At 64.7% G+C, this 14946-nt stretch overlaps 1 protein-coding gene across 1 annotated transcript in view; it reads right to left on the bottom strand.

Moving 5' to 3' along the window:
- Prex1 (phosphatidylinositol-3,4,5-trisphosphate dependent Rac exchange factor 1) overlaps positions 1 to 14946 on the bottom strand; it is a 136552-nt gene that overhangs the window by 60996 nt on the left and 60610 nt on the right. Inside the window, exons 4-5 of the mRNA XM_046432975.2 lie at positions 10436 to 10540; positions 5085 to 5186 (exon numbers count right to left, since the gene is read on the bottom strand). Of these exons, the coding sequence (XP_046288931.1) occupies positions 5085 to 5186; positions 10436 to 10540 (207 nt within the window). The remainder of the gene's footprint in view (positions 1 to 5084; positions 5187 to 10435; positions 10541 to 14946) is intronic.

Genomic DNA, 14946 nt, shown 5'->3' with positions numbered 1-14946 from the left:
GTCACTCTCAAGTACCTTTCGAGTGAGTCACTTGCTCTCCGTGGCCGCCCACAGCTCAGGCGCTGCAGACAGAGGAGGAAACTGAGGCACCGGACATCACCTCGTCGCAGAGGCAGCCCAGCGGGAGCTGGGACTGATGAACGCGGAGCCGCTCGCACCTGCCCAGAAACACCCACGTGCTTCCAGCAGCCGCCTCGCGAGTCTCATCTAATCTTCTCAGCAAGCCTGCAAGGAACTGCCATCGGACTTACATACGGGAACGGAAGCACAGGGAGCTTCACAGTCTGCCCTTGGGTGCACAGCTCAGCAGACGCAGAACAGAATTTCTGAACTCAGACTCCGAACCACAGAAAGAAGAGGAGGGAGGATGCAGGCAGGACCCCCGCAGGCTCCTTGGAGGATGTCTCCTGTGCCCTTGGCTTTGACAGGGCGAGGCAAGCAGGGCCTGGCCCCAGAGGTCCCTCTACAGCTGGCTCTCACACCGGAAGGAGCTGAGCAGAGGCAGCCCAGAGGCCGGGTGGAGGACGGACACTGGTCGGGAGAACAGGGACCAGGGCACAAGGCCGCAGAAGAGACCCCCACGTCCTGCCCCTCAGCTGGACACGACGACGCGGGCCTGCAGGAGGCGGTGGGCCTCCCAGCGTCGGGGACAGAGGGAAAGTCCAGAGAGGACCTCGGGCCAGACAACAGCACGCACTCCACAAAGCAGTTCAGAGACACCCGGTGGGACAGGCAGGGCACAGGAAGTGACCTCCTCAGGTGCCCCAGCCTGTCCCCAGCACCCCACCCTCCATCCCCCAGGCAGCCAGCTCAGGTCCCCAGGCAGGTCCCAACACCTCCCTAGGATTCCCACGCCCTGGGCAAGAAGACCCAGAGTGGCCCCAGGGCCTGTGCGACCGCCCATGACAGAGCCACTCCCTCCCTGTCCCCCCCAGGAAGGTCCCTGCCCTTCACCCAGGCGCATCCTGCCCAGGGCAGCTCTCGGCTGGCCCTTCCACCCAGAGGACGCTTCCCGGCCACTCGGAGCCCTGGCCTGGAGGGGTCCGGCCCCACAGCAGGCTCGGGCTGTCCTTTACTGCACTTCCAGGACCCAGGACAGCGCCTGGCACGGAACAGCTGCTCCATAGACGGCAGGAGCCACTAAAGGACGTTCCGGGACCCAGCGCTGAGAACCTGCGCTCAGACAGGGGACACCCGTGAGGTCCCAGGGCACCACCAAACCACGAGACCATGGCGTCCACGTGGCCGTCACGACCTGACATCGCCATTGGCCCAGAGGCTGGCTGCTGAGAGGCCCAGGTGCCGCATCTCTCCCAGGAGCGGACAGGGGGACAGAGGTCAGCAAGCACATCCCCCCTCGTGGCTCAGCCCGGCCGGCCCCCCTCCGCCTGTCCCTCCCCTGCACAAGGTCCCTCGTGTCCCCCGCAGTCCTACAGAACACCGGGACGTGTGCACACCGAGAACTGAGGCCGTCCCTTCCCACTGTACCCCAAGGGTGCCGACCCGGTCTAGGCCACATCCTGCGGCCAGGGGGACCGAGGACAGCCAACGTCAGCCCAGAACCAGGCACAGGAGATGTGGACACACCAGGGACTGGGCAGAGACCAGCCTCCCAGCGCAAGCCCAGCACAAGCTGCCCCGCCTGGTGTGCCCTGCGCGGCCCTGCTGACGAGCGGCCACCCGGGCTGGCTGGCCTCAGGCACGTCCACACGGCAGTCCAGTTCCTGACGTGGAAGCAGCCGGCAACCCTGGGTGGCATTTCCACACTCGCTCTGTGAGCCGCCGGGGCCTCTCCTGGGCGCCAGGCACCGCTCCAGGCGCTGGGGAGGAGGCTGCCAGACCTCCCTCCGGAACCGACACCACAGGACAGACAAGAACACCCACCCAGGCACCGAAGGTCCCAGGACAGAAGCCAAGTGGAGCAGGCGAGGTGCCGAGCACTCGTCTGCAGCTCAGTGGACAAGGAAGGCGTCCCTGAGGAGGGGACATCTGAGCAGCAGAGGCCTGAGGAAGACTAGGAAGCTGGGAAACAGCAAGTGCAAAGGGCCTGGGGCAGGCAGCTGCTGCTGTGCTCAGAGAACTTGCAGGAGGCAGGTGTGGGCGAGAAGAGCAAGGGAGGGTGGGGCGGACACCGCCAAGAGGAGCCAGGATGATGCCGCAGGGCCTTGCGGGTGGGACAGTGGGGAAACTCAATTTTAGCAGGAGAGGCCGTCAATCCCCCAAGGGGAGAAGCTGACGGGCAGGAGGAAGAGCCTGGGCACGGGCAGAGGTGCAGGCTGCAGTCAGCAGCACTGAGACCGAGTCACCCACGTTGCGCGTGCAGACGTCCCCGCTCCTACAGCCAGGAAGCACAAGGACCCCAACCTCCATCATCCGGTGAATGGACCGACAGCCTGGCGGCGATTCAGCCGTGGGTGGACAGGGCGTGCGCCCACGTCACGGCACGAGGGGCCTTGACCATGCCGTACAGGTTCAGGCAGCCAGCCACGGGGGACGGATGGCGCGGAGCCACCCAGAAGCACCCAGACAGCTCCCTTCACAGCGGAGCAGGAGGAGGTCACTGTCCACCGAGAAGGGGGGACGGGGAGCGGCCGCCCACAGGCCTGGGGTTTTCTGGGGTGATGGGAATGTTCTAAGCTCCTTCTGGGGACGGTGACACAACCCTGAGTGGGAAGACAAAGCCACCCAGGAGGGAGTCTAGGGAGGGCAAGAGGAGCACGGAGCCGGCACCCGGGGCTGAGGTGGGGAGGCCAGGAGCCAGCGGGGGGCACGGCGCGGGGGGCACAGCGGGGGCAGAGGCAGCAGCGCCCCCTCACAGGCCGAGCCCGTGGCCACCCACTCGCTCCCGCTACACCAGGCCCAGCACTGGAGGCCGCGAGCAGGGTGCCCTGTCCTGTCTGTGACGGCGACTCCGGGGCTGTGCCTGCCACCCGGGCACAGCAGGAGCCCAGCAAGAGCCGGTGCCTTTGGGGAACAAGGGGCTTGGTGCCGGCCAGTGCCCAGGGCCATCTGTGCACCAGAGGTGTCACCAGGCCTGAGTCACTTCCTGGAAACGCTGATGGGAACCCTCGGGGCCTGGGAATGTGGGCGCCTCCTGGGCTGGCTGAGGGGCCTCCGGAGAAGGTCCCGGCTGTTCTCAGCGACGCCCAGGCACTGCAGGGCTGCTCCCGAGGAGGCCGCCTCGCTCCTCTCCCTCCCCACCGGCTCCTCGGCCCTGCGTCCACACCACCCGGGCTCCAGGGCCCACAGGACAGCTGCAGTGTGGTGCCTGGGAGGGGACAGGCGGTCAGCTCAGCTACTCAGGCTCATGGGACGTGTGACAGGGAGGAGAGGCGGTCTGCTGACGCACACCTCCCGCTACAGGTGCCAGGGACCAGGACACTGCGCAGTTCTGAGAGGCGGGGGGCGTGGCGTGTCCCCACAGGGGACTGTCCTGCTGCCCTGCTGGCTGGTCCCCCAGCAGCCTGTCCCCACCCCTAAACAGCTGGAGGCGAAGGGCCAGCAGGAACCAAACAGTGAACACCGCTCGGAGGCCCTGGGTGGCAGCTGTGGCCACAGGTCATCCCTTCCAGGTTTTGATCCCAAGAAAGCCGCAGACGAGCCACAGAGCCATGAAACACAGGGCCACCTGTCCCCAGGCCCCAATAGGGAACTGAGCTCTGCACCCCGACCCCCAGGACCCTGGCCACCGACGGCCCCAACAGGCCTGCGCCTGGGGTGGGTGGGGTCTGAAGGAGCCCGTCCATGGCCTCCCCGGCTCCCTCCATGAGGCCGCGAGAGCGGCTCGCTCTCTCCCACCCGCCTCATCCCCAAAACGGGGCTCACCGCAGGGTCCACCTCGCGGGCTGCGCCCACCTGGACCCATCACAACAACCTGGAAGCCCTGCTGACGAAACCCTGGGTGACCACGAGACACTGGGGCACAGGCCACGGCGTGGCCTCTCCAGGTCACGGGCCACGGCAGGGCTGGAACCCACACCCAGACGCCTCTGCCTGCGAAGCCCGGCTGCGGCCCAGGGGCAGCCCCGTGTCTCTGTGAGGACCGGGTGTCGGCCACAGCTGGCTTCTGTTCTTTGTCCTGTTTATGACCCTTTAAAAACGTGACGCCACACTTCGCTCACGGCCAGCAACCCAGGCCCGGCGGCTGGCTCTGGGGGCCGCGGCTGCCCATCACGCCCAGCAGCATGGCCGCCTCAAGTTGGAAGAGACACCAAGCGGGTCTGGAGAAGCAGCTCTGCCGGCCGTCCTGGTCCCCGCGCCACCAACACCCAGGTGCCACCAGAGCTTCTGAGCCGCGGCAGGTCACTGCCTGCCAGGGCACGGAGCAGCGGCCAGAACCACCACACACCTCCCTCTCGTTCCCCCAGGGACCGTGAGCAGCCAAGCACTGGGCCAGAGGCGGCACCGGAGAGCCACACAGCACAGGCCTGGTCCCCAGCAGAGCTGAGGGCCACAGGGCCTTGGCCAGCTCCGAGGCCCGAGCCTGACTGACCTTCTCCAGCAGGGACAAGTTCAAGGTCTCGCTGGCTCCCTCCCCCCTCGCATTCCAGCACACGGAGCCAGGGTGCCACGGGCACCAGGGTCCCATGGGCACCAGGGTCCCAGAGGGGGGCACCAGGGTCCCAGAGGGGGGCACCAGGATCCCATGGGCACCAGGGTCCCATGGGCACCAGGGTCCCAGAGGGGGCACCAGCCCAGAACCTGCCAAGCAGAGAGCCCAGGAAGCGTAGTCAGACACAGGGACAGGGCCAGGACCATGGCAGCTGTGCAGGCTGAGACAGCAGACAGCGGCACGCTGTCCCTCAGCTCCCATCTGCCCCAGGGACTCCGACACCCAGAACCAAGCCTCTGATCTCCCAGGCAAGCGGAAGGCCTGAGCCTGCCTGCAGGACCCAGGCTGGACCAGTTGCTGGGCAGGGCAGGACACGCAGGCCGTGGACGGTGGTTGGCTGCCAACCCGCCCTGTGCCTCCTCATCTCCTGCTTCCCGGGAACAGAGCTTGGTGAAGGGCCCTTGTGCCCAGTCCTGGGCTGGGCGCCACCCCTCCTCCCTCTGGGAAGCAGTGGCTGGAAGGCGCGGCTCACCTTGAGCAGCAGCGGGTACTTGCAGATCCGCTGGATGGGAGACAGCAGGTAGCCCTCCAGGGGGATGTCCGTGGTCTTCCGGCCTCCCAGCAGCATACAGCTCTGCAAAGGAACAGAGACCCTCGGTGACTCACCAAGGGCAGCACAGGGCCCAGGTGCCCTCACGTCCCCAAGGAAACGCAAAGCAGCGCCGAGGAGGCAATTTCATGACCCCAGGAGAGGTGAGGCCACACCGGGGTGCTGGACCATGGGCCCCGTCCTGCTGCCCCTGGCTGGAAGTCTCATAGAACACATCCACGGCCACCACCTCTGGCTGCTTCCAAACGTGGACGCAGAGGCCAGCGGCTGCAGAAGAGACCAAACCGTTGGGAGACCTGAGACGTCACTACCTGGCCCTCTGCAGAGAAGCCGGCTGAGTCCTGGTGAAGGGAGACTTCACCACACACGTACCAGGGGTCAGGGGACAGGGGACAGGGGCCCAGACCAGCCAAACGGCCTCCTTCTGAAGAGCAAGAACTGAGAGGCGCCCTGGCTGGCTCCCAGCTGGAGGGTAGGGACACTTGCCTCTCTGTGGACGTCGGGCCGCCGGGGTCACACGGCCCAGACGAGCACCCCACAGGGCCACGTGGTGACCCCAGAAGCGCACCCCACAGGGCCATGCGGGGAGCCCAGACGCGCAATCCACACAGCCACGTGGTGACCCCAGTAGTGCACCCCACAGGGCCACGCAGGGAGCCCCAGAAGCACACCCTGGACATCAGAGGAAGAGCAGAGGCTGTGTGCACCACGAGCCCCTCCCCACAGCTAGGGACGTGGGCACTGCTGGCCAGGGCGGGGCCTCCGGGGAGCCCAGCAGGCCCAGGGCTCCAGCCCTGCCCACTGACCACCCTGCACACTGAGACTTGCTCTTCCCGTGTCGCAGCTCGGAGCTCTGGAGTTTGGGAGGTTCAGCCTATCGACCCAGGTCACCCCATCAGTCACCCCAGGACCAGCGAGCCACAGAGGTGGCACGGAGCAGGCAGCCGACGAGGACCCTGGGCTTGGAACCTCGATGCTGCTTCCCAGCCCCCACCTGGGCTCCCGGGCCAGGACCCCCTCCTCCTGGGTCCCCCTGTAGGCCACCATTCCACACAGCCATCATCACCCTCTAGGGACTGTCCTCTCCTGGGGGGGAGGGCGCTCCAACCTAAGGCCATTTTTTGGGTGGTGGGAGCCTGAATTATTAACGTCTACAGTGGATGGTCTTGGGTCCCCAAGGCTCACGCCATGCACAGTGGACACAGTGGACAGGCTGCCAGCACTCCTCCCTGAGCGGCTCAGCCCTCCTCTTCCGCACCTCCCCACAGACTGGCAGAGGACAGATCCTGGGACGGGGTCCCCCATCACCCCTTCGCCTGTCCATTCATGGGTGCTGAGCGTGGGCACCGACCCAAGCGCAGGGGACTGCCCAGCAAACAAATGCCCGCGTACGGTCAAGGGAAAACAAGGCCAGAGAACGGCTGCCGTGTACCCACGTGGCGGCCACCGTGCCTGGCTTCACGCACAGGGAGCCTAGGGACCAGCGGCACCGGGGAAGCCGTGGCACAGACACGGGGCCCAGGCACCCGCGCTGCCCACCTCCCTGCAGCACCCGCGGTGTCTCCTCCTTGGAGGGGCGGCTCTGCCACCCAGGTCCCTGGTGGCTGAGCCGCTCTGCTCCTGCCACCGTGTCTGCTCTGGCACAGACGGGGACCCGGGCCACGGCGGGAAGGTGCCAGGCCCACGCTGCTCACACTCAGGCCTTTGTCCTCTGAGCCAGCGCTGGCCACCAGCTGGCCTGGTGACGTCAGTTCCAGGCAGGGGGCAGGGAGCCCGGGCAAGGGCTCTTCCCAACAGACCAGGGCTGGCTGCAGAAGGCCGGTCTCCGTCCAGGACCAAGGCGTCCTCACAGGACCACCCGGCCACAGCTGCACGGCCCCCTTCATTTAAAAGGGAGAGGAGCCTCGCACACACAGTGCCACCCCCCTCTCTCCCGGCCTGGGGAGGACTCTCCAGAATGACCTGGCTCCCCTGAGGTCCCAGAGAGGTCCAGGTGAGGGGGCCACTTCGAGGCCACCCCGGCCCCTCCCTCCCCTCCACACACCACCCGACCCGGCCTCGAATGCCACTGCACACCGCACACTCGGACTGGCTTCGACTCCACCCTCTGGCCCTGGCCGCCTGCCCGACGCCCTGCCTGGACAGCTACTGGACAGCCACAGGACAGCCACGGCCCTTTTCTTTTTCTCTTTTTTTGGCACTGGCATTGGACCCAGGGGGGCTTTGTCACTGGGCTACACCCCGGTCCCCTTTTGCACTTTGAGACAGGGTCTCGCTAAGTTGCTGAGGCTGGCCTCACACTCTCCCTCCTGCCTCTGCCTAAGTTGCTGAGGTCAGAGGCGTGGCCACCTCACCTGGCCTGTCACAGCACCTGAACCTGACCCACCCACAGTGGAGTGTGCCCGCCCCCCTCAGCAGGGCCGGCCCCGCCCTGCAGCCCACCTAGCCGCCTCCTCCAGGCCCCAGAGCCAGCACAGGCCTTCACGCTGTGGGGACCCAACTGCTGTCCCCACGGCCCTGTTCTCAGCCACTGCCTCCGGCTCCAGCAGCCCTCAGTGGTTTTGAGTGATGATCCCCAAAATGCCGTGTCCCCCCAGAACCTTAGGATGGGGCCTGATTTGGAAAACAGGGTCTTGACAGATGTGATCACTATCACAGGTTCTGGGGCACCCTGAATCCATGATTCTGTCCTTATAGGGAGGAGGAGGGCACAGAGGAAAAGCCCCGAGAAGGCCCCGTGCTGTCCCGCGGCCGCAGCTCATGGGTGGGAGTTGACGAAGCAGCCAGAGCCCAAGCCCATTCGGTAGAGTCCTCAGGGGAAAACCGACCTTGGCTGAGAGGGACAGCCAGGGTCGCCCTGGGGCCCAGAGGGCAGACTGAGAGGAGCCTGGGGAACCTCTGCTGAAGGAATGTCCTGACCGTGGGCTCCGCGGTGGCCCGTGGGGGCAGACAGGTGTGGCGTCCACCCCTGCAAGGACACTCACTGTGCTTGAAGCAGCTCAGTAAAAAGGTTTCTCGGGGCTGGGCTGGGGCTCAGGGACAGGGCACTTGTCTAACGTGTGTGAGGCCCTGGGTTCGATTCTCAACGCAGCATATAAATAAATGAATAAAATAAGGCCCATCAGCATCTACGCGCGCACACACACAAACACACACACACACACACAGAAAACAAAGTTTCAAAACTCTCAGGCTCTCCAAGGACCAAGTGGCCTGCCGTTGCTGGTTTTCCCTCTCTCTGTCTCCTCCGGCTCTTTGCTCCACTGCCCCTGGCCTTGCTGCTATTCCTCGAGCACACGCCCACCTCAGGGCCTTTGCACCTGCAGCTGGTCTACCTGGAATGCCAGCCTCCAGGTCACCCTGCCCCCTCACTTAACCCACATCTCTGCTTAAACATGAGCTGAGACAGTTTCTCCAAAGACCGACCTAAGACAGCAGCACATCCCAACTCCCTCAAGACACCCCACCCACCCTAGCCTGCTTCACGCCCTCCAGAGAACCTCGTACCCCGTGACCTATCACCTGCATCCCCCCGGTAGGTGGCCCTTGCCTGGCCCTGTTCACTGTGGCAGTCACAGGACTTAGAATGACCCCTGGCAGATCACAGGTGCCAGTAAGAAGCTGATGAACAAACTGTCACCAGTTAGTGGACAAGAAAACTAATGCAGAGGACACTGACGCCCCTGCCTGCCACTCAGTGGGTGCCCGCACATCCCGAGCAGATTCTGTCGTCCCCGAGGCTTTGACACCCGACGACAGGCGCACGACAGCTCTTCTGCAGGTGGCCAAGAGCTGGAGACGGGCGAGGAAGAGACAGATGGCACAGCGCTGGCACCACGCGTCCTCCCCTGCCCGGCAGGCCTGGCCCAGCTGCCGCTGGAAAGAGCATCTGGCCCACCAGGAAGGGGACAGCAGGGACAGAGAGAGAGCAGGCACCAAGGGACAGCAGGGACCGAGGGGGGCTCCTTCCTGCCTCGCAGGCCCCGAGTGGCCAGGGGAATGCTCGGGGGCGGGAGGCTGAGCCGGGAGCTCCCGGGCTGGGCAGTGGGGCGAGGGCAAGGCGGTGCTGCCCAAAGTGGACAGGTGCGGCAGAAAGGTGGCCTGCGTCCTGTGCTGCAGGGGGGACCGGCTCTGCGGTCAGCACTGAGTGTTTTATGAACCCAAGTGCAGACACGGGCTGTGGCGGGCACCGGGCAGGAGGGGGACACGTCAGCTCACGCAGGCCACGTGCCTGGGACAGAAGGAAACAGCCACCACCTGCCCCCCAGACGCTGTCCGGGCCCAGGCCAGGCCAGACCCCCTGGCCCCAGGGGCGGATGTTCTGAACCAGAATCCTGGAGACGCGCTGGGGAGACTGTGCCCGGGACTCTGTGATGACGTGGCCCGCTCCCTGGGGGCCCGGTGCGCAGCCCCCACAACGCTCCAGGTCTGAACTCGCTGCAGCTGATTAAAGCCAGCTTGCGGGCTGGGTGGGGCTCAGGGGCAGAGCGCTTGCCTGGCATGTGTGAGGCCCTGGGTTCGATTCTCAGCACCAAAAAATATGAATGAGATAAAGGTCCATTGACAACTGAAAATAAAATAAAATAAACAACACAGGAGGGCATCACTGAAGGGAGAGAGGACTGAGAGGCGAAAGACCTGGACTGGACCTCTGATGAGCTAAGTCACCTTTCAAGTATGAACTTTAGAAAGTCACTTAGTATTGTGGGATCAGAGAAGTCCCCATGAAGACAACGCAGAGAAGAGTGGAGTCTGTGTCTTGACCACATCCTGGCGAGGAGATCTGAGCACCTGGGCTCAGCTGTGCCTGAAGCCCCTCAGGTCTTGACCTTCTTAGAAAACCGCACAGGTGAACTCGTTATTTTTCTTGTTGCTTTGCTTAGCCAATTTTACTTAAATTTTCTTTCAATTATAAGCAAATAACCCTAATGATACCCATGATACTACTAATATTATTCTACGACGTCATTACCATTATTAACTATGACTGCCGCCATTTTTATTGGGAACTGGCAGAGCTGACCGCCTGCGGCCTGATTTTGCAAATGAAGTTTTATTGGAACTTCGTCAGGCTCATCCCCTTCCATGTTGTTTATGGCACCTCAGTATTTATGGCCACTGGGCATGAGCCGAGTCTTGACGGGACCTCTGGGATGGACAAGGCCTCCCACTGGCCATGAGAAGAGCCTCCCATGCCCACCCCACCCAGGAGCCCCCCTGGGACTGGGGACGGCGCCGGGGACAGCGCAGGGGACAGCGCGGGGCACACTCACCAGGAGGAAGGCGCGGGCGGCGGGGGCCTTGTTGAGCTCCACCAGCAGCCGCAGGGCCTTCTCGTGGTTGCTGCAGTACTCCTCGTAGACGCAGAACTTGTCCTTCTGCAAGGCAAGGACACGGCCTGAGGGCGCAGGCCAGGAGGGAGGCGCCGGGTGTGCCGCGCTGGCCAGGAGCCTACAGGTCAGCACCGCGGGGACGAGAGTCACGCGGGACCCCGGGGGATGCGGCTCCCGCCGGCCCCAGTCCTGCACCCAGCAGTCCCTCGGGAAGGCTCAGCCCCGGGGTCGGGAACAGACAGAGCACGGGCCTGGCCCCGGGGGGTGAACTCAGGCAGGCCCCCTGGCCCTGTGCCTCAGTCTCCCCAACAGCAAGGGGCACTGACCAGGGCAGGGAGGCATCATCTGGGGGAGCTCGGTGATCTCCAGACGCCCCTGGGCCCCCCTGGATTCTGTGCAGCACAGAGGTCCCCTGGTCACCAGGTCGGTGCCCGTGCGTCTGGTTTCCAGAACTGGGAGGGGCACCCAGGATGCCTCTGTGCGGGCGCCGTGCAGGGCGCTGCGTGTCGGTTCCGAAGCCCACCCTCCTGCTTGGTGTCCTGGTGCCCAGCCCTCCCCTGGGAGGAGGCCTGGGGCCTGTCTGGAACCTGGACGGGCTGCAGACGCCTCCCCCTCCCTGAGTGTCTTGGGGTCTCTGGCCCACCCCAGCCCCGGGCTCTGCCACCGTCCTCCCAGTGGCCTCAGGACATGCTCTTGGGGGCCTGGCGGGTCCCAGAGCCTCTGGGACTGGAGGCTCAGTGGAGGGCTTCCTGCTTACGGAGGCACCCCAGACTCCCAGGACGGCCATGCTGCCCTCCCTCCCTCCACACAGCCCCGCGTGGACCCGGGGACACAGGGGAAAGCCAAGGGCAGGCCTCTGGCCCCGGGGTCTCCAAGCTCCGGACACAGCAGAACCGGGACGCAGCTGCCCTGAGCCCCGTGCCTGCTCCAGCCCCCAGCGTGGGGCAGGGACGAGAGCCGAGGCCAACACCCAGGGTACGTGCAGGCCACAGACCCAGACTGGGCACTGCGGCAGGACGCTGTGAACCCCCCGCACACCCCCGAGGCAAAGCAGCTCCCCCTCCGCGGCACGGTGTCCCATAAGAGGACACAGCAGAGCCCGGCCCTCGGCCGCTGCACGACTGGACAACACACGTAAAACGAGCAGGGGGTCCCGGCCACAGGGAGCACCTCTGAACACTCCACAAGCACAGCCACAACCAGGGCCAATGGACAAACAGGTCGTCAGTGAGACACCGCACGGTCAACGTCACCGTCAGGCACAGGCACAGACACGGGCACGCAGCGCACACCCAGGGACCGTCGATGACCTGAGGCCAAAGGCTCCGTCACACCCACCGAGCCACAGAGCCACCGCGCCACCGCCTCGCCCGGCCTGCGCAGCCCCAAGCCCTGCAATAACAGGGGCAGGAAGAGGGCCGGCACCCGCAGTGCCCAAGCTGACCGACCCTGTTTCCACTGGCCTCAAATGAGCCCCAAGGCAGGAGAATCCCGAGTTGGAGGTCGGCCTTGGCAACTCAGCAAGACTCTCAAAAAAGCAAAACATGGGCCGGGGGCGGTGGCCTGCGCCTGTCATCCCAGCAGCTCAGGAGGCTGGGGCAGGAGGATCGCGAGTTCAAAGCCAGCCTCAGCGATTTAGCGAGGCCCTGAGCAACTCAGTGAGACCCTGACTCTAATAAAACACAAAACAGGGCTGGGGACGTGGCTCAGTGGCCGAGTGCCACCGAGTTCAATCCCTGGTACCAAAAAAAAAGTAAAAAGGGCTGGGGTGCATCATCCTGCGTGTCACCGTCACCAGTGTTACTTCAGGAAATGCATCATCCCCCAGTGAACCGGTGTGGGGCGGGGCAGTGGGCGGGGTAGTGGGCGGGCAGACTCTGATGGCTAACTGGGCACTTGCTGAGAGGCAGAGTCGGGAGGAAGTGGCTGGGCAGACAGACATGAGGCCTGGGGAGGCCGGGGAAGAAGCGGGCAGATGGAGGCTGTGGGCCTGGACCACATGCTGACATCTCAGCCATGCACCGTCCATCTGTCCATCTCCCCCAGGCCCGGAGGCCACGAGCCCCCCAGGGGCAGGCCTACGCCTGCTGCGGCCCCTGCTGAGCAGCAGTGGAGACCCATGAGCCGGGCAGAGAGCAGGCATCACGGTGTTTGATGAGTGACAACAGGAGGAACGGAGAGGGGCCTGAGGCTCCCCAACCAGCTCCACCTTCTGCACAGACTGGCCCACCTCCCCCAGGCATGAGAGGTGAGCATGTGACCAGGCCTAGCCGGTCAGAGCTGCCTGTCCTGGCAACAGCGGCCATGTGGCTAGGCTGGGCGAATGGACACCCTCCAGGGCCCCTGGTGCAATTACTGGAAAGAGAAGCTCTGACTGAACTATTGCTGCTAAGGTGACAGCGGCAGCCCAGAGCCGCCAAGGACCACCTTGGACACCACGGGAGGCATGCACCTGCCCACCACCACTGCTCTCCTCCAAGAACAGAACCAACACACGGATGGAGAGAAAGCAGGTCCTGAAATGTCATATGGGCTCCTGGATGCAGCTATGCCTGAAGCCAGCCCACCTCCCTGAACACTCTATTTATGTTTGCCAAAAGAAGTTCCTGTCTACACCTATCCGAGTTGGTGTACTTGGTTTACAATGAAGACAGTCCTGACTTGGGTACATCTTCAAAGAGAGGAGAAGTGAAACACACAGACCCGAGATCAAGTTCAGTAAAGTGACAGTCTCCCCGTCTACCTCCACTGGTACCACGATGGGGCCAGGCCAGCCAGCAGGGACGAGTCTGTTTACTCTCGCACGTCCCCCCAGTCGATGGGCAGTGCTGGCTGGAACGTTGCTGGTGGACTCTGGAGCCCAGGGAGCCAAGGGACCGTGTGCAGCACCCGATCGTGACGGCTGCCACGGCTGCTCAGAGAGCCGCGAGCGCCTGGCACTGTCCCTCAGCCCGCGGAGAAGCAGGGCCGGGCCCGAGCTGGAAAGCTGCTGCAGCTAACCACAACAGCCCCTCGAAAGCCCGCCAGTCCAGCACCCCGTGTCCTTCCACGGAGCCTGACCAGGTGCCCCGGGCCCGGGGCCCTGCGGATCTGGAAGTGCTGCTTGGGACTCTGTTCCGCTCTCCCAGGGCCCCTCGTGGGCTCCAGGTGACACACAGTTCCATGCCCAGGTGTGGTGGTGGGTCTGGGGTGTAAAGGCCACGTAGACAACCTCCAGCTGGGGACAGCCAGGGGAGGGGAGCTGTCCCCCAGGGAGGCCACCGGGATGGCAGCTGTGAGCTGTCCCCCAGGGAGGGCACCGGGATGGCAGCTGTGAGCTGTCCCCCAGGGAGGGCACCGGGATGGCAGCTGTGGCTGCTGCTGCCCACAGTGTTCAGGGGGTGACCATCTGCTCCAAGCCACTCAAGTCTGAGGCTCGAGGAGGGAGGAGCGGGCTGTGGACCCCCCCAGAGGAGGGGCCAGGGTCCTGGGGGCAGGGTCACGGGGGTGGGGGTCACTCTGCAGGTCTCCTTGGCCTGCCATGCCCTATCAGGGGGAGGCCGCTTCCTCCTGAGCCAGAGACGCCCAGTGGAGTCCTGCCATGGGGACAAGACCCGGGCTCCCTGCCTCGGCCACAAAGCCCTGGGGGACCTGACCCCAGGACGCCCCACTCCAGCCACCAGGCTCCCAGCTGCAGGGCCTCCCTCCCCGCCCCCACTCAGGCGTCTGCCCTCCCTCGCTCCTCTCAATCTGGGACACCACCCCTCAGGAAGGCCCTCCCTGCCAGCCAGAACGCAGGACGCACAGCCGCACCTGACCTCAGGGGCTCACAGGTAAGTGCTGACTGAAGTGCACCACGCACTGACCAGCCGACGCGCAAGGCATGTTCCGTGGTGCCCTGAACGTCCCCATGGCCCGGGGAACTGCGTTTGTGTTGGCAAAGTCTAGCGACCCCGACCCCAGCCTCCTGATTCAAGGGGGGTCAGCCTCTCCTGGCCACATCTGCATGGCCATCTGAACGGCCTGTTAATGCGCCCTCAGCTCTCGGCCCATGAGCCTCCTGGCAGCCAAGAACAAGTCCGTCTCATCCAGGCCAGACACCCAGAGTGGGCACAGTGCCCGGTGGCCGGCAGGTGCCTGCTGTGCGTCTCAGGAGACGTGGAAAACCACTGCAGATCTGAAACCTGGCCTGTGTCCTCTCTCCCTGGGCCTCGGTTTCCTCACCTAGAAACAGGTCGTTACCGCACCTGCCCTTCAGGGCTGTTGGGAAGTTTTAATGAGCTAATGTGCCAACTACTCAGCACAGCACCCAGCACAAAGAAAGGGCCGCTCAGTGCTCATCCGTGATGGACTCGGGAGTCAGTGGCCAGGCTGGCGGGTAAGGAGGGGAGGGCATCTCCCCACCCCCTGGCCAGGGCTGGCACCGGGCGGGTCTGGGAGCCGGGCCCCTCCTCTCTGGACAGCCCGTCTGG

This window comes from Marmota monax, unplaced genomic scaffold (genome assembly GCF_021218885.2).
Source record: "Marmota monax isolate L192 unplaced genomic scaffold, Marmota_monax_Labrador192_F-V1.1 WCK01_AAM20220418_F8-fsc00014, whole genome shotgun sequence".
Taxonomy (NCBI): domain Eukaryota; kingdom Metazoa; phylum Chordata; class Mammalia; order Rodentia; family Sciuridae; genus Marmota; species Marmota monax.
The sequence above is the reverse complement of the archived record's forward strand: the minus strand, read 5'-3'. Positions and strand labels throughout refer to the sequence as shown.